Below are 25,064 nucleotides of genomic sequence, written 5' to 3'. Positions count from 1 at the left end.
GTCTGTGTGGCTCTCTGTGTGTGGCTCTCTGTGTGGCTCTGTGTGTGTTTGTGTGGCTCTCTGTGTGTGGCTCTCTGTGTGGCTCTGTGTGTGTCTCTGTGGCTCTGTGTGTGGCTCTGTGTGTGGCTCTGTGTGTAGCTCTCTGTGTGTCTCTGTGGCTCTCTGTGTGGCTCTTTGTGTGGCTCTGTGTGTGTCTGTGTGGCCCTCTGTGTGTGGCTCTGTGTGTGTGTCTGTGTGTCTCTGTTGCTCTCTGTGTGTGTCTGTGTGGCTCTCTGTGTGGCTCTCTGTGTGGCTCTGTGTGTGGCTCTGTGTGTGTCTGTGTGTCTATGTGGCTCTGTGTGTGTCTCTGTGGTTCTCTGTGTGGCTCTCTGTGTGTCTGTGTGGCTCTCTGTGTGTGTCTGTGTGTCTGTGTGGCTCTCTGTGTGGCTCTTTGTGTGGCTCTTTGTGTGGCTCTCTGTGTGTGGCTCTCTGTGTGTGGCTCTGTGTGTGTCTGTGTGTCTCTCTGTGTGTGTCTGTGTGGCTCTCTGTGTGTTGCTCTGTGTGTGTCTGTGTGGCTCTCTGTGTGTGTCTGTGTGGCTCTCTGTGTGTGGCTCCCTGTGTGTGGCTCTGTGTGTGTCTGTGTGTCTGTGTGGCTCTGTGTGTGTCTCTGTGGCTCTTTGTGTGGCTCTTTGTGTAGCTCTGTGTGTGTCTGTGTGTCTGTGTGGCTCTCTGTGTGTCTCTCTGTGTGTGTCTGTGTGGCTCTCTGTGTGGCTCTCTGTGTGTGGCTCTTTGTGTGGCTCTGTGTGTGTGTCTGTGTGGCTCTCTGCGCGTGGCTCTGTGTGTCTGCGTGTCACGGTGAGGGAGGGTGGGTGGTGGCGGGGGTCACGGTAACTCGCTGACCCCGTGCCCCCTTACGGGACATCTGTGACAAAGAGCTTGACGGCTCATCGGATTCCTCTCCTCCCCCCCCCCCTCCCGTGCACCGCCAGACGACGGCGGCGACGCGTCTTCGGCCCGCCAGCGGAGGTGCCGGTGCCTGGGCGGCTGCCGGAGCCGGTGGCGGTGGTGCCGCGTGGGAGAAGCGGGCGTCATTGGCCACGCGCAGTCTGCAGTCGCTGGACGGCCTGGACTCCCTGGGGCCTCCTCCACCGCCTCCACCGCCTCCACCGCCTCCTCCTCCGCCTCCTCCTTCTTCCTCCCCGCCGCCACCTCTGCCTCCTCCTCCGCTCGTGCCTCGTTTGCTGAACCCCGCCGTTGGTGGTGAGTGGGTGGGTGGTTGGGTCATTTGGTGGGGTGGGGTGGGTGGGTGGGTGGGTGGGTAACTTGGTGGGTGAATTGGTGGGTGAGTGGGTGGGTGGTTGGGTCATTTGGTGGGGTGGGGTGGGTGGGTGGGTGGGTAACTTGGTGGGTGAATTGGTGGGTGAGTGGGTGGGTGGTTGGGTCATTTGGTGGGGTGGGTGGGTGATTTGGTGGGTGAATTGGTGGGTGAGTGGGTGGGTAATTTGGTAGGTATGTAGGTGGAGGGGCGGGTGGGTGGGTTAGTAATATGGTAGCTGAGTGAGTGGGTGGGTAATTTGGTGGGTGGGGTGGGTGAGTGGGTAATTTGGTGGGTGAATTGGTGGGTGAGTGGGTGGGTAATTTGGTAGGTAGGTAGGTGGAGGGGCGGGTGGGTGGGTTAGTAATATGGTAGCTGAGTGAGTGGGTGGGTAATTTGGTGGGTGGGGTGGGTGAGTGGGTAATTTGGTGGGTGAATTGGTGGGTGAGTGGGTGGGTAATTTTGTAGGTAGGTGGGTGGAGGGGCGGGTGGGTGAGTTAGTAATATGGTAGCTGAGTGAGTGGGTGGGTAATTTGGTGGGTGGGGTGGGTGGGTGGGTGAGTGAGTTGGTGGGTGGGTGGGTGGGTAAGTAATTTGGTCGGTGGGTGGGTAATTTGGTGGGTGGGTGGGTGAGTGAGTGAGTTGGTGGGTGGGTGGGTAAGTAATTTGGTAGGTGAGTGAGTGGGTGGGTTATTTGGTGGGGTGGGTGGGTGAGTGAGTTGGTGGGTGGGTGGGTAAGTAATTTGGTGGGTGGGGTGGGTGGGTGAGTGAGTTGGTGGGTGGATGAGTAAGTAATATGATAGGTGGGTGGGTGAGTGGGTCTTTGGGTGAGTGAGTGTATGAGTGGATCATTGAGTGGGTGGGTGATGATGATGGTGATGATGGTGATGATGTTGGTAAGCACTATGAGGGTGATGGGTCACTGTCATAGATACATCAGCACAGCGATGATGATGGTGATGTTGATAATGGTGGTGATGATGGTAGTGATGTAGATGGTGATGATGGTGATGTTGATGGTGATGATGATTTTTATAGTGATGATGGTGATGATATTGATTGTGATGATGGTGGTGATGTTGATAGTGGTGATGGTGGTGATGTTGATAGTGATGATGGTGATGTTGATAGTGGTGATGGTGGTGATGTTGATAGTGATGATGGTGATGTTGATAGTGGTGATGGTGGTGATGTTGATGGTGATGATGGTGATGATGATGTTGATGGTGATGATGGCGGTAATGTTGATAGTGGTGATGGTGGTGATGTCAATGGTGATGATGGTGGTGATGTTGATAGTGAGGATAGTGGTGATGTTGTTAGTGATGATCTTGTTGATAGTGATGATGGTGACGATGATGTTGATAGTGATTATGGTGGTGATGTTGATGCTGATAGTGATGATGATATTGATGGTGATGATGGTGATCATGTTAATAGTGATGATGGTGATGATGGTGATGTTGATAGCGATGATGAGATTGATGGTGATGATGGTGATGATGTTGATGGTGATGATGGTGGTGATGTTGATAGTGAGGATGGTGGTGATGTTGTTAGTAATGATCTTGTTGATGGTGATGATGGTGATGATCATGTTGATAGTGATGATGGTGGTGGTGATGTTGATAGTGGTGGTGATGGTGATGCTGATAGTGATGGTGATATTGATGGTGATGATGGTGATCATGTTCATAGTGATGATGGTGATAATGGTGATGTTGATAGCGATGGTGATAGCGATGGTGATAGCGATGGTGATGATGGCGATCATGTTCATAGTGATGATGGTGATGTTGATAGCAATGATGAGTTTGATGGTGATGATGGTGATCGTATTGATAGTTATGGTGATGATCATGTCGACGGTGATGTTGATGTTGCTCATGTTTTGATTTAAAGCTTTCGTGACTGCAGTAATTCATATTCTTACCGAAAGAGCTAAGGATATGTTCTTGATGTTGTTGACAGGCGCGATGAGAGTGATGGGACGCTCTCACAGTGACAGCAGCACGGCTGCGGCGATGGCGATGATGGCGGCGCTGTGCGAGGCTGAACCACGAAGGAGCAAGAGCTCAGCAAGGAGAGAGCACAGAAGGCACACCATCACAGCCATCACGGGTCTCGACCATCACTCGGTACACCATCACTCGGTACACCATCACACGGTACACCACCATCACACGGTACACCATCACACGGTACACCATCACACGGTACACCATCACACGGTACACCATCACCGCCATCACGGGTCTCGACCATCACTCGGTACACCATCACCACCATCACACGGTACACCATCACACGGTACACCATCACACGGTACACCATCACCGCCATCACGGGTCTCGACCATCACCAGGTACACCATCACCGCCATCACGGGTCTCGACCATCACTCGGTACACCATCACTCGGTACACCATCACACGGTACACCATCACACGGTACACCATCACCGCCATCACGGGTCTCGACCATCACCAGGTACACCATCACCACCATCACACGGTACACCATCACATGGTACACCATCACACGGTACACCATCACACGGTACACCATCACCGCCATCACGGGTCTAGACCATCACCAGGTACACCATCACCACCATCACACGGTACACCATCACATGGTACACCATCACACGGTACACCATCACACGGTACACCATCACCGCCATCACGGGTCTCGACCATCACCAGGTACACCATCACCACCATCACACGGTACACCATCACACGGTACACCATCACACGGTACACCATCACACGGTACACCATCACCGCCATCACGGGTCTCGACCATCACTCGGTACACCATCACTCGGTACACCATCACACGGTACACCACCATCACATGGTACACCATCACCGCCATCACGGGTCTCGACCATCACCAGGTACACCATCACCGCCATCACGGGTCTCGACCATCACTCGGTACACCATCACTCGGTACACCATCACACGGTACACCATCACACGGTACACCATCACCGCCATCACGGGTCTCGACCATCACCAGGTACACCATCACCACCATCACACGGTACACCATCACATGGTACACCATCACACGGTACACCATCACACGGTACACCATCACCGCCATCACGGGTCTCGACCATCACCAGGTACACCATCACCACCATCACACGGTACACCATCACATGGTACACCATCACACGGTACACCATTACACGGTACACCATCACCGCCATCACGGGTCTCGACCATCACCAGGTACACCATCACCACCATCACACGGTACACCATCACACGGTACACCATCACACGGTACACCACCACACGGTACACCATCACCGCCATCACGGGTCTCGACCATCACTCGGTACACCATCACTCGGTACACCATCACACGGTACACCACCATCACATGGTACACCATCACCTCCATCACGGGTCTCGACCATCACTCGGTACACCATCACACGGTACACCACCACCACCATCACACGGTACACCATCACCACCATCACGGGTCTCGACCATCACTCGGTACAGCATCACATGGTACACCATCACTCGGTACACCATCACACGGTACACCATCACACGGTTCACCATCACCGCCATCACGGGTCTCGACCATCACTCGGTACACCATCACATGGTACACCATCACACGGTACACCACCATCACATGGTACACCATCACCGCCATCACTCGGTACACCATCACATGGTACACCATCACCGCCATCACGGGTCTCGACCATCACACGGTACACCATCACACGGTACACCATCACACGGTACACCATCACTACCATCACACGGTACACCATTACATGGTACACCATCACCACCATCACTCGGTACACCACCACACAGTACACCATCACCGCCATCACAGGTCTCGACCATCACACGGTACACCATCACATGGTACACCATCACCGCCATCACACGGTACACCACCACACGGTACACCATCACCGCCATCACGGGTCTCGACCACCACACGGTACACCATCACCGCCATCACATGGTACACCATCACCGCCATCACGGGTCTCGACCATCACTCGGTACACCATCACACGGTACACCATCACCACCATCACATGGCACACCATCACTCAGTACACCATCACCACCATCACACGGTACACCATCACCACTATCACACGGTACACCATCACACGGTACACCATCACATGGTACACCACCATCACACGGTACACCATCACCACCATCACACGGTACACCATCACCGCCATCACGGGTCTCGACCATCACTCGGTACACCATCACACGGTACACCATCACCACCATCACATGGCACACCATCACTCAGTACACCATCACCACCATCACACGGTACACCATCACCACCATCACACGGTACACCATCACACGGTACACCATCACATGGTACACCACCATCACACGGTACACCATCACCACCACACGGTACACCATCACTCAGTACACCATCACCGCCATCACACGGTACACCATCACCACCATCACACGGTACACCATCACCACCATCACCACCATCACACTGTACACCATCACCACCATCACCACCATCACACGGTACACCATCACTACCATCACACGGTACACCATCACCACCATCACGGGATTCGACCATCACACGGTACACCATCACACGGTACACCATCACCACCATGACATGGTACACCATCACCACCATCACATGGTACACCATCACATGGTACACCATCACCACCATCACATGGTACACCATCACCACCATCACACGGTACACCATCACATGGTACACCATCACCGCCATCACGGGACTCGACCATCACTCAGTACACCATCACCACCATCACACGGTACACCATCACCATTACACGGTACACCACCATCACATGGTACACCATCATACGGTACACCATCACTACAATCACACGGTACACCATCACCACCATCACGGGACTCGACCATCACTCGGTACACTGCCACCATCACACGGTACACCACCATCACCAGGTACACCATCACTACCATCACACGGTACACCACCATCACACGGTACACCACCATCACACGGTACACCACCATCACACGGTACACCATCACTACCACCACACGGTACACCACCATCACACGGTACACCACCATCACACGGTACACCACCATCACACGGTACACCACCATCACACGGTACACCATCACTACCACCACACGGTACACCACCATCACACGGTACACCACCATCACACGGTACACCACCATCACACGGTACACCACCATCACACGGTACACCACCACTATACGGTACACCACCATCACACGGTACACCACCATCACACAGTACACCACCATCACACGGTACACCACCATTATACGGTACACCACCATCACACGGTACACCACCATCACACGGTACACCATCACCGCCATCACGGGACTCGACCATCACTCAGTACACCATCACCACCATCACACGGTACACCATCACCATTACACGGTACACCACCATCACATGGTACACCATCATACGGTACACCATCACTACAATCACACGGTACACCATCACCACCATCACGGGACTCGACCATCACTCGGTACACTGCCACCATCACACGGTACACCACCATCACCAGGTACACCATCACTACCATCACACGGTACACCACCATCACACGGTACACCACCATCACACGGTACACCACCATCACACGGTACACCATCACTACCACCACACGGTACACCACCATCACACGGTACACCACCATCACACGGTACACCACCATCACACGGTACACCACCATCACACGGTACACCACCATCACACGGTACACCACCATCACACGGTACACCATCACTACCACCACACGGTACACCACCATCACACGGTACACCACCATCACACGGTACACCACCATCACACGGTACACCACCATCACACGGTACACCACCACTATACGGTACACCACCATCACACGGTACACCACCATCACACGGTACACCACCATCACACGGTACACCACCATTATACGGTACACCACCATCACACGGTACACCACCATCACACGGTACACCATCACCGCCATCACGGGACTCGACCATCACTCAGTACACCATCACCACCATCACACGGTACACCATCACCATTACACGGTACACCACCATCACATGGTACACCATCATACGGTACACCATCACTACAATCACACGGTACACCATCACCACCATCACGGGACTCGACCATCACTCGGTACACTGCCACCATCACACGGTACACCACCATCACCAGGTACACCATCACTACCATCACACGGTACACCACCATCACACAGTACACCACCATCACACGGTACACCACCATCACACGGTACACCATCACTACCACCACACGGTACACCACCATCACACGGTACACCACCATCACACGGTACACCACCATCACACGGTACACCACCATCACACGGTACACCACCATCACACGGTACACCATCACTACCACCACACGGTACACCACCATCACACGGTACACCACCATCACACGGTACACCACCATCACACGGTACACCACCATCACACGGTACACCACCACTATACGGTACACCACCATCACACGGTACACCACCATCACACAGTACACCACCATCACACGGTACACCACCATTATACGGTACACCACCATCACACGGTACACCACCATCACACGGTACACCATCACCGCCATCACGGGACTCGACCATCACACGGTACACCATCACCACCATCACACGGTACACCACCATCACACGGTACACTACCATCACACGGTACACCATCACCACCATCACGGGACTCGACCATCACATGGTACACCACCACCACCATCACACGGTACACCACCATCACACGGGACTCGACCATCACACGGTACACTGCCACCATCACACGGTACACCATCACTACCATCACACGGTACACCACCATCACACGGTACACCACCATCACCAGGTACACCACTACCATCACACGGTACACCATCACACGGTACACCATCACCGCCATCACAGGACTCAACCATCACACGGTACACTGCCACCATCACACGGTACACTGCCACCATCACACGGTACACCACCATCATCAGGTACACCATCACTACCATCACACGGTACACCACCATCACACGGTACACCACCATCACACGGTACACCATCACTACCACCATCACCACCATCACAGAGCTCGACTATCACACGGTACACCATCACCACCACTAATACCACCACCATTCGCCACTAAGTGACGGTGACGTCACCATGGCTCCTGTACCAGGCTAGGTTCACTTTGAGGCTATCGCGTGAAATGACGAAGGCTCTCTGCTGGCAGGAGGTCACGGGACAGACCCTGCAGGTGCCATGGGTTGACCGACTGAGATGATCGGTAGATGCTACCATCTGTACATCCTACTATGCCAACTTGCTGCGCTTTAGCCACCCGGCGCTCCGCTCGTTGTTGTGAGCGTCGCTCCTCCGCCCTCTGTTGTTGTTGGAGGGCGACTGCCTCCAACAGCCCAGTAGCAGCGTCCTTCACGAGCCTCCTCGACAGAGGCCGATCTTGACACCGCTGGTACCAGTCATCGGCAAGTCCACTCAGCCCCACGTCCTCCTGTACCACATCACTCCATCTCTTCTCTAGCCCGTGCCGCGCCCGTTTAGCCCCCCCGATCCGGCCGAACAAAAGCTGTTTCGGCATGCGGTGGCTGGGCATGCGGGCTACATGACCTAGCCATCGCAGCCTTGCCTGCCGGAGGAGCTCACCGATGGGACCTTACCCAGATCTTTCAAGGATTTGTGAGCTCCTCACACAATCCAGCCTGGTTAAACCCAGGAAGGATCGTAGGCAGGCCAGCCTAAATGTTTCTAACTGGCAAAGATGTTCCATTTGGGGGGGGGGGTCCACGTTTTGCAAGCGTAGAGAAGGGAGGGCATGACTGTCACCACCACCATCATCACCACCATCACCACCATCACGGGGTTCAACCATCACACGGCACGCCATTGTGGTGTTTGTGTGTATGTCTGGTTATAGTGGTGGTTGTGTGTGTGTGGTTATAGTGGTGGTTGTGTATGTGTGTGGTTGTAGTGATGGTTGTGTGTGTGGTTATAGTGATGGTTGTGTGTGTGTGTGGTTATAGTGGTGGTTGTGTGTGTGTGGTTATAGTGGTGGTTGTGTGTGTGTGTGGTTATAGTGGTGGTTGTGTGTGTGTGTGTGGTTATAGTGATGGTTGTGTGTGTGTGTGGTTATAGTGATGGTTGTGTGTGTGTGTGGTTATAGTAGTGGTTGTGTGTGTGGTTATAGTGGTTGTGTGTGTGTGGTTATAGTGGTGGTTGTGTGTGTGTGTGTGGTTGTAGTGATGGTTGTGTTGTGTGTGTGTGTGGTTATAGTGGTGGTTGTTGGTGGTCATGTGTATGTATTATAGTGGTTGTGTGTGTGTGTGGTTATAGTGGTGGTTGTTGGTGGTCATGTGTATGTGTTATAGTGGTTGTGTGTGTGTGGTTATAGTGGTGGTTGTTGGTGGTCATGTGTATGTATTAGTGGTTGTGTGTGTGTGTGTGGTTATAGTGATGGATGTGTGTGTGTGTGGTTGTAGTGATGGTTGTGTGGGTGTGTGTGGTTATAGTGGTGGTTGTTGGTGGTCATGTGTATGTATTATAGTGGTTGTGTGTGTGTGTGGTTATAGTGGTGGTTGTTGGTGGTCATGTGTATGTATTATAGTGGTTGTGTGTGTGTGGTTATAGTGGTGGTTGTTGGTGGTCATGTGTATGTATTATAGTGGTTGTGTGTGTGTGTGGTTATAGTGGTGGTTGTTGGTGGTCATGTGTATGTATTATAGTGGTTGTGTGTGTGTGGTTATAGTGGTGGTTGTTGGTGGTCATGTGTATGTATTAGTGGTTGTGTGTGTGTGTGGTTATAGTGATGGATGTGTGTGTGTGTGGTTATAGTGATGGATGTGTGTGTGTGTGTGGTTGTAGTGATGGTTGTGTGTGGTTATAGTGGTGGTTGTTGGTGGTCATGTGTATGTATTATAGTGGTTGTGTGTGTGGTTATAGTGGTGGTTGTTGGTGGTCATGTGTATGTATTATAGTGGTTGTGTGTGTGGTTATAGTGGTGGTTGTTGGTGGTCATGTGTATGTATTATAGTGGTTGTGTGTGTGTGGTTATAGTGGTGGTTGTTGGTGGTCATGTGTATGTATTAGTGGTTGTGTGTGTGTGTGGTTATAGTGATGGATGTGTGTGTGTGTGGTTATAGTGATGGATGTGTGTGTGTGTGTGGTTGTAGTGATGGTTGTGTGTGTGTGGTTATAGTGGTGGTTGTTGGTGGTCATGTGTATGTATTATAGTGGTTGTGTGTGTGTGGTTATAGTGGTGGTTGTTGGTGGTCATGTGTATGTATTAGTGGTTGTGTGTGTGTGTGGTTATAGTGATGGATGTGTGTGTGTGTGGTTATAGTGATGGATGTGTGTGTGTGTGTGGTTGTAGTGATGGTTGTGTGTGTGTGGTTATAGTGGTGGTTGTTGGTGGTCATGTGTATGTATTATAGTGGTTGTGTGTGTGTGGTTATAGTGGTGGTTGTTGGTGGTCATGTGTATGTATTATAGTGGTTGTGTGTGTGTGGTTATAGTGGTGGTTGTTGGTGGTCATGTGTATGTATTATAGTGGTTGTGTGTGTGTGTGTGGTTATAGTGGTGGTTGTTGGTGGTCATGTGTATGTATTATAGTGGTTGTGTGTGTGTGTGTGTGGTCATAGTGGTGGTTGTTGGTGGTCATGTGTATGTATTATAGTGGTTGTGTGTGTGTGTGGTTATAGTGGTGGTTGTTGGTGGTCATGTGTATGTATTATAGTGGTTGTGTGTGTGTGTGTGGTCATAGTGGTGGTTGTTGGTGGTCATGTGTATGTATTATAGTGGTTGTGTGTGTGTGGTTATAGTGGTGGTTGTTGGTGGTCATGTGTATGTATTAGTGGTTGTGTGTGTGTGTGGTTATAGTGATGGATGTGTGTGTGTGTGGTTATAGTGATGGATGTGTGTGTGTGTGTGGTTGTAGTGATGGTTGTGTGTGTGTGGTTATAGTGGTGGTTGTTGGTGGTCATGTGTATGTATTATAGTGGTTGTGTGTGTGTGGTTATAGTGGTGGTTGTTGGTGGTCATGTGTATGTATTATAGTGGTTGTGTGTGTGTGGTTATAGTGGTGGTTGTTGGTGGTCATGTGTATGTATTATAGTGGTTGTGTGTGTGTGTGTGGTTATAGTGGTGGTTGTTGGTGGTCATGTGTATGTATTATAGTGGTTGTGTGTGTGTGTGTGTGGTCATAGTGGTGGTTGTTGGTGGTCATGTGTATGTATTATAGTGGTTGTGTGTGTGTGTGGTTATAGTGGTGGTTGTTGGTGGTCATGTGTATGTATTATAGTGGTTGTGTGTGTGTGTGTGGTCATAGTGGTGGTTGTTGGTGGTCATGTGTATGTATTATAGTGGTTGTGTGTGTGTGTGGTTATAGTGGTGGTTGTTGGTGGTCATGTGCATGTATTATAGTGGTTGTGTGTGTGTGTGGTTATAGTGGTGGTTGTTGGTGGTCATGTGTATGTATTATAGTGGTTGTGTGTGTGTGTGGTTATAGTGATGGATGTGTGTGTGTGTGGTTATAGTGATGGATGTGTGTGTGTGTGTGGTTGTAGTGATGATTGTGTGGGTGTGTGTGGTTATAGTGGTGGTTGTTGGTGGTCATGTGTATGTATTAGTGGTTGTGTGTGTGTGTGTGGTTATAGTGATGGATGTGTGTGTGTGTGGTTATAGTGATGGATGTGTGTGTGTGTGGTTGTAGTGATGGTTGTGTGTGTGTGTGTGGTTATAGTGGTGGTTGTTGGTGGTCATGTGTATGTATTATAGTGGTTGTGTGTGTGTGTGTGGTCATAGTGGTGGTTGTTGGTGGTCATGTGTATGTATTATAGTGGTTGTGTGTGTGTGTGTGGTCATAGTGGTGGTTGTTGGTGGTCATGTGTATGTATTATAGTGGTTGTGTGTGTGTGTGTGGTCATAGTGGTGGTTGTTGGTGGTCATGTGTATGTATTATAGTAGGGGTGGTGTTTGTGGCGTGGTTGTCGGTGGTGCTTGTGCAGGCGGAGGCAGTGCAGCAGCAGGAGGCACTGTCCTCTGCTCTGCGCGCCCTCGACTCAGCCCGGGTTCGGCTCCAGGACGAGGTCACGGGGAGGGGGCGGAGGGACGGAGGGGCTCCCCTGGTAACCGCTCCGCGTCACACCGCGCCCCACCATTCCACGCCGTGCCACGCAGTTCCACACCACGCGGTGTGAGACAGCTCCACTTATTGCCGCACAGCCCCCCGCCGCTGCCGCTCCTCGCTGCAACAGCGCTTGCAGCCGCTACTGCTGCCGCTCCTCGCTGCAACAGCGCTTGCAACCGCTACTGCTGCTCCACACTGCTTGCAGCCGCTGCTGCTGCCGCTCCACGCTGTAACAGCGCTTGCAGCCGTTGCTACTGCTGCTCCTCGCTGCAACAGCGCTTGCAACCACTGCTGCTGCTGATCCACGCTGTAACAGCGCTTGCAACCGCTGCTGCTGCCGCTCCACGCTGCAACAGCGCTTGCAACCACTGCTGCTGCTGATCCACGCTGTAACAGCGCTTGCAGCCGTTGCTACTGCTGCTCCACGCTGCAACAGCGCTTGCAACCGCTGCTGCTGCTGATCCACGCTGTAACACCGCTTGCCAGTGCTGCTGCTCCGCGCTGCAACACCGCTTGCAGCCGCTGTTCTTTTGCGTTGGCCAGCAGGGTCACCCGGCGGACGTGAACCCGGCCCGCCTGGGGCAGCTCTACCACAGGATCCAGGAGGCGACGCGGATCCTGGCAGAGGTGACCGAGTCGGCAAAGGTGACGGCGCCGTGACGTCGTCGCGGCTGTAAAAACATTTTTTTTTTAAATAAATTAAACACCATGGGTGAGGCCCCCCCCCTCACCCCCATCTGAGCTGCTTGCATAGCTATCTTTCGTTCAGAAGCGACAAAACATCTCCTAGCCACCGTGATGATGATGATGGTGATGAGAGAGACGCAGACTCCAAATCTACAGCAGCAGGCGTTGTCAGGGTCGGGATCGAACCCACGACCTCCTGCGTACCAGGCGAGGTAGTCAACATCTCATAGCCACCGTGATGATGATGAGAGAGAGAGACACGCAGACTCCAAATCTACAGCAGCAGTAGGCGTCGTCAGGGTCGGGATCGAACCCACGACCTCCTGTACACCAGGCGAGGTAGTCAACAACTCACCACTATGATGATGATGATGAGGGAGAGAGACACGCAGACTTAAAGTATACAGCAGGCGTCAGGGTCTGGATCAGACCCAGGACCTCCTGTATACCAGGCGAGGTAGTTAACATCTCACCCAATCACCACCACCACCATCACGGGGCTCGACCATCACTACCACCACCACCGCCGTCATCAACAACAACAACATCATCATCATCGTCGTCGTCGTCTTTATTGTGACTGTGGCCATGTTGCTGTTGGGTGTGGTGGGGGGTGACGCAGGCCGGGACTTACGGAGCGGAAGGCTGCGGGCCCCCCATGGCCCCCATGGCCCCCAGTGCCAGCGTGTTGCAGCAGGCACTGGGCGTCCTGCGTGACCAGAACCGGCTGCTTACACGGGTGAGTAGCCGCTCCCTCACCCCCCCCACCACCACCACCACCACCCCCCACCACCACCACCACCAGCACCACCCCCAGCACCACCACCACCCACCAGGTGTGTAACTCCCTCGCCCCACCCTCACCCCCCACCACCACCACCAGGTGTGTAACTCCCTCACCCCACCCTCACCCCCCACCACCACCCACCAGGTGTGTAACTCCCTCACCCCACCCTCACCCCCCACCACCACCACCAGGTGTGTAACTCCCTCACCCCTCCCTCACCCCCCACCACCACCACCCACCAGGTGTGTATCTCCCTCACCCCCCACCAGCACCACCACCCACCAGGTGTGTAACTCCCTCGCCCCTCCCTCCAGCTCGCGCGTCTCCCCCCGTGCCCCACGCCTCCCCGTGTCTCCCTGTCTCTCGCCACGTATCCCCACGTATCCCCGTGTCTCCCTGTGTCTCTGTGTCTCCCCGTGTCTCCCCGTGTCTCCCCACATCACCCCACATCTCCCCGTGTCTCCCCGTGTCTCCCCACGTCTCCCCGTGCCTCCCCGCGTTACCCTCCACGCCCGTCTCCCCGTGTCTCCCTGTGTCTCTGTGTCTCCCCGTGTCTCCCCGTGTCTCCCCGTGTCTCCCCGTGTCTCTCCACATCTCCCCGTGCCTCCCCGCGTTACCCTCCACGCCCGTCTCCCCGTGTCTCCCTGTGTCTCTGTGTCTCCCCGTGTCTCCCCACGTCTCCCCGTGCCTCCCCGCGTTACCCTCCACGCTCGTCTCCCCCTCCCCCCCCACCGTGGCGCAGGAGGTCTCCGAGAAGAGTGACCGCATCTCTCAGCTGGAGCACGAGAAGTCGCTGCTGATCCAGCAGCTGTTCGAGGCTCGCTCACGCCACCACGGCAACGCCAGCCTCCTCCTCGCGGACTCCACCTTCATTTGAACGCCGCGGGGCGGGCGCTGACCCTCGGCACGACCTCGCCACCGCGACGCGCCCGCCGAGCCCCAAGTCTCGCCCCCTGCTACCGCCTTGTACACCGCCGCCACCACCCCCCCCGCCATCCCGCCCCGGGATATCGGCGCAACTCGTTGCAGGGACGAGGGTCCGCGCGACGCCACGGACGAGTTGCCGCAACCGGCGGCGGCTGTCATTGGCGGCGGCGGCGGCGGCGGCGGCGTCTGGAGCCCGGCCGCGACGCCACGCGGGGGAGAAGAAACGACGCGGCGGGAGCAGCAGCAGAAGCAGTAGTAGAAGCAGTAGCAGAAGCAGTAGCAGAAGCAGAAGCAGCAGCAGAAGCAGCAGCAGAAGCAGCAACAGAAGCAGCAGCAGAAGCAGCAGAAGCAGTAGAAGCAGTAGAAGCAGCAGAAGCAGCAACAGAAGCAGCTCCAGAAGCAGCAGCAGAAGCACAGCAGAAGCAGCAGCAGAAGCAGCTCCAGAAGCAGCAGAAGCAGCAGAAGCAGTAGAAGCAGCAACAGAAGCAGCAACAGAAGCAGTAGAAGCAGCACCAGAAGCAGCAGAAGCAGCAGTAGAAGCAGCAGCAGAAGCAGTAGAAGCAGCAGCAGCATCAGCAGAAGCAGCAGCAGAAGCAGCATCAGAAGCAGGAGAAGCAGCAGCAGAAGCAGTAGAAGCAGCAGAAGCAGCAGCAGAAGCAGCAGAAGCAGCAGCAGAAGCAGCAGAAGCAGCAGCAGAAGCAGGGCCAGGCGCTGCTTTGTACACGTGTGTGTGTGTACGTTGGGCTTCTTTCACATCACCGTACGTCGCCGACCGCTGTTGATCGGAGCACAAGAACAACAACAACAATCAAGTTTAAGGAAAATAACGTCGCGGTGGAGAGGGTAGCGTCGTGATGTTGAGGCTGTGTGTGTCAGTGTTGAGGCTGTGTGTGTGTGTTAGTGTGAGGCTGTGTGTGTGTGTCAGTGTGAGGCTGTGTGTGTGTGTGTCAGTGTTGCGGCTCTGTGTGTGTGTCAGTGTGAGGCTGTGTGTGTGTGTGTCAGTGTTGAGACTGTGTGTGTCAGTGTTGAGGCTGTGTGTGTGTCAGTGTTGAGGTTGTGTGTGTGTCAGTGTTGAGGCTGTGTGTGTGTCAGTGTTGATGTTGTGTGTGTCAGTGTTGAGACTCTGTGTATGTGTGTCAGTGTTGAGGCTGTGTGTGTGTCAGTGTTGAGGCTGTGTGTGTGTCAGCGTTGAGGCTGTGTGTGTGTCAGTGTTGAGGCTGTGTGTGTGTCAGTGTTGAGGCTGTGTGTGTCACCGTTGAGGCTGTGTGTGTGTCAGTGTTGAGACTCTGTGTATGTGTGTCAGTGTTGAGGCTGTGTGTGTCAGTGTTGAGGCTGTGTGTGTGTCAGTGTTGAGGCTGTGTGAGTGTGTCAGTGTTGAGGCTGTGTGTGTGTCAGTGTTGAGGCTGTGTGTGTGTGTGTCAGTGTTGAGGCTGTGTGTGTGTCAGTGTTGAGGCTGTGTGTGTCAGTGTTGAGGCTGTGTGTCAGTGTTGAGGCTGTGAGTGTGTCAGTGTTGAGGCTGTGTGTGTGTGTCAGTGTTGAGGGTGTGTGTGTGTCAGTGTTGTGGCTGTGTGTGTGTGTCAGTGTTGAGGCTGTGTGTGTGTCAGTGTTGAGGCTGTGTGTGTCAGTGTTGAGGCTGTGTGTGTGTCAGTGTTGAGGCTGTGTGTGTCAGTGTTGAGGCTGTGTGTGTGTCAGTGTTGAGGCTGTGTGTGTGTCAGTGTTGAGGCTGTGTGTCAGTGTTGAGGCTGTGTGTGTCAGTGTTGTGGCTGTGTGTGTGTCAGTGTTGAGGCTGTGTGTGTGTCAGTGTTGAGGCTGTGTGTCAGTGTTGAGGCTGTGTGTGTGTCAGTGTTGAGGCTGTGTGTCAGTGTTGAGGCTGTGTGTGTCAGTGTTGAGGCTGTGTGTGTGTCAGTGTTGAGGCTATGTGTGTGTCAGTGTTGAGGCTGTGTGTCAGTGTTGAGGCTGTGTGTGTCAGTGTTGAGGCTGTGTGTGTCAGTGTTGAGGCTGTGTGTGTGTCAGTGTTGAGGCTGTGTGTGTCAGTGTTGTGGCTGTGTGTGTGTGTCAGTGTTGAGGCTCTGCGTGTGTGTCAGTGTTGAGACTCTGTGGGTAAGAAGAAGGCTGCCTCCATGTTCAGGTTGCACCCTTCGCTAATGGGCCACGAGCGAGCCTAATGCATGTCGCTCGATGCACGCAAAATGAATGCCTCCACCCCGCATCTCGAATGGTATAATCCATGCCCCCCCCCCCCCCGCTTAAATCGCAAATGGCATGCTCCGTATAACTGTGGTGTCGTTGCTGAGAAGGTCGTGAGATGGATTCTTGACAATTGGTCTCCCCCCCGTAGTTACCGATTCCGCAGCGGTCGATCTTCTCAGCTCGAATTGCGGCGACTTTGACGACGGTCCCGCCCCCCACTCAGCTCCCCCGCACGTGTGAAACGGCACTACTCCGCGTCCTTACGTAGCACGTGCCCCTTCGGCAAAACCCCTGTGCATGGAACCGTTCGGCTGCAAACAACACGCGCCACGGGGTGTACGCTATGCAGATCGGCTCAAGCCTCGTGTGAACCCACGTTACTCCTGTGTGGCCACTCCCCCCGCCTGCCCCGCCCACTCCGAGCTCCTCCCCCTCTCCGTGCCGCCGCCCACTGTGAAAACAGACCCCTCTGTGCGGATCTCTTTTGCTGCTCGCTCCTCCCTCCCTCCCTCCCCACTCTTCCATCTCTGTCATCATCATAATCATCGCCATGGTGGCGCCTGGTGTACAGGAGGTCGTGGGTTTAGGTCCTGACTCTGACGATGCCTGCTGCTGTATATTTGGAGTTTCGCGTGCCTCTCATCATCATCATCGTCACGGTGGCTATGAGATGTTAACGCCCTCGCCTGGTATACAGGAGGTCGTGGGTTCGATCCCGACTGACGACGCCTGCTGCTGCTGTATATTTGGAGTTTCCGCGTCTCTCATCATCATCGTCGTCACGGTGGCTATGAGATGTTAACTCCCTCGCCTGGTGTACAGGAGGTCGTGGGTTCGATCCCGACTGACGACGCCTGCTGCTGCTGCTGTATATTTGGAGTTTCCGCGTCTATCATCATCATCGTCATGGTGGCTATGAGATGTTAACTCCCTCGCCTGGTGTACAGGAGGTCGTGGGTTCGATCCCGACTGACGACGCCTGCTGCTGCTGCTGTATATTTGGAGTTTCCGCGTCTCTCTCCCCGTGGTCACGTGGGATATTTTTTTTCCTCCACGTCCCTCCGTTATTTTTTCTTTTCCGCAAGCGTCGACGGCGATGACGAGGACGACGACGACGATGATGATGAGACACTTCGTTGAGCTATCGCTTGCGGGTCGCTTACCCAGGGTCGCTTACCCTGGTTAACGGTCAAGTAAAAAAAAACCGCCACCCTTTCATCAACCCCGAGATGTTGGGGCCCAGTCATTCCTCATCCTCCCCATCCTCCTCTCTCCCTGCTGCTCGTCCTGATGAACGATGACCCCCTCCCCTCCTCTCTCTCTCTCTCTTCATCTTCTTGGTTCTTTCGGTAAAGTCACCACGTAGAAGGGAAACAATAAAATAATAAAAATATAAAACAATACAATTCTCACGACGTTTCGACTGCAACACAAGCAATCAGCACCAGGTGTGGTTTTCACACCTGATGATGATGATTTCTTGTGTTGCAGTCGAAACACCTGATGATGATTGCTTGTGTTGCAGTCGAAACGTCGTGAGAATTTCATTGTTTTATATATTTTTTATTTTATTGTTTCCCTTCTAACGTGGTGACTTTACCGAAAGAACCAAGAATATGAATCCCTGCAGTCACGAAAGCTTTAAATCAAAAATCTCTTCATCTTGTTTGCCTCTGTCCCAGCCTCCCGCTCCCTTCTGTCTGTAATATAACACCTAATCATGTTGCGCAATACAACGTCGCCATTGCCGCTCCGCTGTTCGCGGGCATGGTGTCGAGGTCCGACGTTTGAACGGCGGACCGGCGTGAGTTTTGTTGTTTTTTTGCCACGAAGCACAGAAGCCCGCCGCCGGCTAATCGCTCAGTCATTGGTCGTTGGTCGGATGTCAGCGACGTCGCAGCGTCGGTGTGGCGAGGGGCCACCCACTGCTAACCACCCCCGCGGGCAACTGGCCCAGACTACCCACACTGCCCACACTACTAAGACTGCCCACACTACGAAGACTGCCCGGATTACCCAGACTGCCCAGACTACCCAGACTGCCCAGACTACAAAGACTGCCCAGATTACCCAGACTGCCCAGACTAGGAAGACTGCCCGAACTACCCAGACTGGGCAGTCTGGGTAATCCGGGCAGACTACCCAGACTACTCAGACTGCCCACACTACCCAGACTACCCAGACTGCCCACACTACCCACACTACTAAGACTGCCCACACTATCCAGACTGCCCACACTGCCCACACTACCCACACTGCCCACACTACCCAGACTGCCCACACTACGAAGACTGCCCGCACTACCCAGTCTACCCAGACTACTAAGACTGCCCACACTACCCAGACTACCCAGTCTACCCAGACTGCCCAGACTACTAAGACTGCCCACACTACCCAGACTGCCCACACTACCCAGACTACCCAGACTGCCCACACTACCCAGACTGCCCACACTACCCAGTCTACCCAGACTGCCCAGACTACTAAGACTGCCCACACTACCCAGACTGCCCACACTACCCAGACTGCCCACACTACCCAGACTGCCCGCACTACCCAGACTGCCCGCACTACCCAGAGTGCCCAGATTACTCAGACTGCCCACACTACCCAGACTGCCCACACTACTAAGACTGCCCACACTACCCAGACTTCCCGGATTACCCAGACTGCCCGCACTACCCAGACTGCCCGGATTACCCAGACTACTCAGACTGCCCACACTACCCAGACTACTCAGACTGCCCACACTACCCACACTACTCAGACTGCCCACACTACCCAGACTACTCAGACTGCCCACACTACCCACACTACTAAGACTGCCTGCACTACCCAGACTGCCCGGATTACCCAGACTGCCCGCACTACCCAGACTGCCCACACTACCCACACTACTAAGACTGCCCACACTACCCAGACTGCCCACACTACCCAGACTACCCAGACTGCCCGGACTGTGACTGCCCGGCCGCCGCCCGTCCGACAGATCAGTAAACAAGGCGCCAGAAACCCAACACGACTGCGACGGAAGCGGCCGCTGGAGCGAAAGTCTCGCGCTGCGCTGCAGAGGTCACGTGGGGCGACGAGGCCGCCGGCAGTGATGCGACTCAAGCGGTGCCCCCCCCCACCACCACGCGTGGCCTCCCCACCACGCCTGGCCCCCCCACCACTCGTGCCCCCCCCCCACCACTCGTGGCCTCCCCACCACGCCTGGCCTCCCCACCACGCGTGGCCTCCCCACCACTCGTGACCCCCCCACCACTCGTGACCCCCCCACCACTCGTGACCCCCCCACCACTCGTGACCCCCCCACCACTCGTGGCCCCCCCACCACTCGTGGCTCCACCACCACTCGTGGCCTCCCCACCACGCCTGGCCCCCCCACCACGCCTGGCCCCCCCACCACGCCTGCCCCCCACCACGCCTGGCCTCCCCACCACGTGTGGCCCCCCCACCACTCGTGTCCCCCCCCACCACGCGTGCCCCCCCCCCACCACGCAGGGGGGGGGTGGCACGTGCCCCCCCCGCCCCCCAATGATCCGATCGAAATCTCTAATTTCGATGGGATCATTGGGGTTTGTTAGTAATAAATCGGCATTTTGCGACCCCCACTGCCACCGTGTAGCATATTATTACGTGGCCAGCCAGGGACTCTACGAGATGATAGGACAGTGGTCTGAGTCCGTAATTGGCGATAAGGAACGGCAAAGCGGTTTATAAGCGACTCGCAGAATTGTGCTCAGTCGCGTCTACAGAGTCCACGACTTCCCTGAATGCATCGGCACCTTCAGCGAGCGCGGTGGCGATGATCGCTAACGACGCGGTGCGAATTCGACCCCTCGCCATCGACGGCCGCGCGTGCCCGCTGTTATTCTTTAATGCCCCTAGATTTGTTTCGAGCACGTTTTTTTTAATTCTCTCTAAGCATGGATTCTTGTAAATGCATTTCCCCGTGATTTATCATCGCGTTTTTTTTTGTGGCCAATGCGATGACTCGCTTGCCCGAGAAAGCAACGTTTTTTTTGGGAGGTTCATGCCCCGTTTGGAATCTCTGGGACGGTACCGGTTACATTGGAGGTTGTTTTGTTTGGCCATGGGAAGGAACCTGGAGAACACGGAGCAAACCCATGAAGAACAGGGAGAGAAAATACACACTCCACTCCACTCTGTCAAACAGGGGGAGATCATACAAACTCCACTCACTCACTCTCAGAACAGGGGGAGATCATACAAACTCCACTCTCTCACTTTGTAGAACAGGGGGGGATCATACAAACTCCACTCACTCTGTAGGACACGGGGAGATTATACAAACTCCACTCACTCTGTATTACAGGGGGAGATCATACAAACTCCACACACTCTGCAGAACAGGGGGAGATCACACAAACTCCGCTCACTCTGCAGAACAGGGGGAGATCATACAAACTCCACTCACTCTGCAGAACAGGCGGAGATCACACAAACTCCACTCTGTAGAACAGGGGGAGATCACACAAACTCCACTCACTCACTCTTTAGAACAGGGGGAGATCATACAAACTCCACACACTCTGTCAAACAGGGGGAGATCATACAAACTCCACTCTGTAGGACAGGGGGAGATCATACAAACTCCACTCACTCTATAGTACAGGGGGAGATCGTACAAACTCCACTCACTCACTCTGCAGAACAGGTGTAGAACATACAAACTCCTCACGCAGAGAGGCACTCGTATCAGGAATCAAACCCAGCCCCTTGTTGCTGTGAGGCACAGGCGTAGTCGACCACTGCTGCATCGCCACCCCACCACCGTATTATTTCCCCTCCGATCTGTGATGTTTACGTTTTTCGTTTTAATTATCATCGTTCATGTAACGTCCTTTTAACTTACGCTTATGTAACCTCTTGTCAATTAACAGCAGTAACCGATGCAATACTTCGTCGTTATTATAATTGTTCGTGGTTATGATCGTCTGACGTTCGTTTTTTTTACGACGCAAATACAATGCTTAGTCAAATCCGCATTCGGCATTGAATCATTATGTCATTGTTGGCTCAAGGTTCCGTGTTCTGATATTTCTATGAAGGCAAGAAGACACAGCATCATGGAGGAGCCTTAGTCTGGCCCTGTGAGTCTCAGTGATTAACACTGAACCCTGTGGGAGCCTTAGTCTGGCTCTATGAGCATTAGTGATTAACACTGAACCCTGTGGGAGCCTTAGTTTGGCTCTATGAGCATTAGTGATTAACACTGAACCCTGTGGGAGCCTTAGTCTGGCTCTATGAGCATTAGTGATTAACACTGAACCCTGTGGGAGCCTTAGTTTGGCCCTGTGAGTCTCAGTGATTAACACTGAACCCTGTGGGAGCCTTAGTCTGGCCCTGTGAGTCTCAGTGATTAACACTGAACCCTGTGGGAGCCGTTGTTTGGCTCTGTGAGCGTCAGTGATTAACACTGAACCCTGTGGGAGCCTTAGTCTGGCTCTGTGAGTCTCAGTGATTAACACTGAAACCTGTGGGAGCCTTAGTCTGGCTCTATGAGTCTCAGTGATTAATACTGAACCATATGGGAGCCTTAGTCTGGCCCTGTGAGCCTCAATGATTAACACTGACCCCTGTGGGAGCCTTCGTCTGGCTCTGTGAGTCTCAGTGATTAACACTGAACCCTGTGGGAGCCTTAGTTTGGCCCTGTGAGTCTCAGTGATTAACACTGAACCCTGTGGGAGCCTTAGTCTGGCTCTGTGAGTCTCAGTGATTAACACTGAACCCTATGGGAGCCTTAGTTTGGCCCTGTGAGTCTCAGTGATTAACACTGAACCCTGTGGGAGCCTAAGTCTGGCCCTGTGAGTCTCAATGATTCACACTGAACCGTGTGGGAGCCTTAGTCTGGCTCTGTGAGTTTCAGTGATTAACACTGAACCCTATGGGAGCCTTAGTTTGGCCCTGTGAGTCTCAGTGATTAACACTGAACCCTGTGAGAGCCTAAGTCTGGCCCTGTGAGTCTCAATGATTCACACTGAACCCTGTGGGAGCCTTAGTCTGGCTCTCTGAGTCTCAGTGATTAACACTGAACCCTGCAGGAGCCTTAGTCTGGCTCTGTGAGTCTCAGTGATTAACACTGAACCCTGTGGGAGCCTTAGTCTGGCTCTATGAGCATTAGTGATTAACACTGAACCCTGTGGGAGCCTTAGTTTGGCCCTGTGAGTCTCAGTGATTAACACTGAACCCTGTGGGAGCCTAAGTCTGGCCCTGTGAGTCTCAATGATTCACACTGAACCCTGTGGGAGCCTTAGTCTGGCTCTGTGAGTCTCAGTAATTAACACTGAACCCTGTGGGAGCCTTAGTCTGGCTCTGTGAGTCTCAATGATTAACACTGAACCCTGTGGGAGCCTTAGTCTGGCTCTGTGAGTCTCAGTGATTAACACTGAACCCTGTGGGAGCATTAGTCTGGCTCTGTGAGCCTCAGTGATTAAGAATGAACCTAGTGGGAGTCTCAGTGATAAACAATGAACCCTATGGAAGTCTCAGTGATTAACACCGAACCCTATGGGAGTCTCAGTGATTAACACTGAACCCTATGGGAGTCTCAGTGATTAACACTGAACCCTATGGGAGTCTCAGTGGTTAACACTGAACCCTGTGGGAGTCTCAGTGATTAACATTGAACCCTGTGGAAGTCTCAGTGATTAACACTGAACCCTATGGGCGTCGCAGTGATTAACACCGAACCTTATGGGAGTCTCAGTGATTAACACTGAACCCTATGGGAGCTTCAGTGATTAACACTGAACCCTATGGGAGTCTCAGTGATTAACACTGCACCTTATGGGAGTCTCAGTGATTAACACCGAACCCTGTGGGAGTCTCAGTGATTAACACTGAACCCCATGGGATCCCCCCAGTGATTAACACTGAACCCTGTGGGAGTCCCAGTGATTAACATTGAAGCCTGTGGGAGCCCCCAGTGATTAACATTGAACCCTATGGGAGCATTTGTCATTAACACTGAACCCTATGGGAGTCTCTGTGATTAACACTGAACCCTATGTGAGTCTCAGTGATTAACACTGAACCCTGTGGGAGTCCCAGTGATTAACACTGAACCCTATGGGAGTCTCTGTGATTAACACTGAACCCTATGGGAGTCCCAGTGATTAACACTGAACCCTATGGGAGTCTCAGTGGTTAACACTGAACCCTATGGGAGTCTCAGTGATTAACACTGAACCCTATGGGAGTCTCTGTGATTAACACTGAACCCTATGGGAGTCCCAGTGATTAACACTGAACCCTATGGGAGTCTCAGTGGTTAACACTGAACCCTGTGGGAGTCTCAGTGATTAACACTGAACCCTATGGGAGTCTCTGTGATTAACACGAACCCTGAAGGAGTCTCAGCGATTAACACTGAACCCTATGGGAGTCTCTGTGATTAACACTGAACCCTATGGGAGTCTCAGTGATTAACACTGAACCCTATGGGAGTTTCAGTGATTAACACTGAACCCTATGGGAGTCTCAGTGATTAACACTGAACCCTATGCGAGCCTCAGTGATTAACACTGAACCCTGTGGAAGTCTCAGTGATGAACACTGAACCCTATGGGAGTCTCAGTGATTAACACTGAACCCTATGGGAGTCTCAGTGATTAACACTGAACCCTATGGGAGTCTCTGTGATTAACACTGAACCCTATGGGAGTCTCAGTGATTAACACTGAACCCTATGGGAGTCTCAGTGATTAACACTGAACCCTCTGGGAGTCTCAGTGATTAACACTGAACCCTGTGGAAGTCTCAATGATGAACACTGAACCCTATGGGAGTCTCATTGATTAACACCGAACCCTATAGGAGTCTCAGTGATTAAGACCGAACCCTATGGGAGCCTCAGTGATTAACACTGCACCCTATGGAAGTGTCATTGATTAACACCGATCCA

General features: G+C 53.4%; 1 protein-coding gene across 2 annotated transcripts in view; it reads left to right on the top strand.

Annotated features, from left to right (window-relative positions):
- Nucleotides 1-22,140, top strand: part of SAPCD2 (suppressor APC domain containing 2) — a 30,553-nt gene extending 8,413 nt beyond the window's left edge. For both annotated transcript variants that reach the window (XM_076056090.1, XM_076056091.1), the window contains exons 3-8: nucleotides 969-1,239; nucleotides 3,266-3,432; nucleotides 12,422-12,541; nucleotides 13,087-13,188; nucleotides 13,853-13,969; nucleotides 14,760-22,140. In XM_076056090.1, the coding sequence (XP_075912205.1) occupies nucleotides 969-1,239; nucleotides 3,266-3,432; nucleotides 12,422-12,541; nucleotides 13,087-13,188; nucleotides 13,853-13,969; nucleotides 14,760-14,894 (912 nt within the window). In that variant the 3' untranslated portion in view covers nucleotides 14,895-22,140. The remainder of the gene's footprint in view (nucleotides 1-968; nucleotides 1,240-3,265; nucleotides 3,433-12,421; nucleotides 12,542-13,086; nucleotides 13,189-13,852; nucleotides 13,970-14,759) is intronic.
- The last annotated feature ends 2,924 nt before the right edge of the window (nucleotides 22,141-25,064 follow it).

Source organism: Petromyzon marinus, chromosome 74 (assembly GCF_048934315.1).
Source record: "Petromyzon marinus isolate PM22_M1 ecotype Great Lakes invasive population chromosome 74, UKy_Petmar_22M1.pri1.0, whole genome shotgun sequence".
Classification (NCBI taxonomy): Eukaryota; Metazoa; Chordata; class Hyperoartia; order Petromyzontiformes; family Petromyzontidae; genus Petromyzon; species Petromyzon marinus.
The sequence above is the reverse complement of the archived record's forward strand: the minus strand, read 5'-3'. Positions and strand labels throughout refer to the sequence as shown.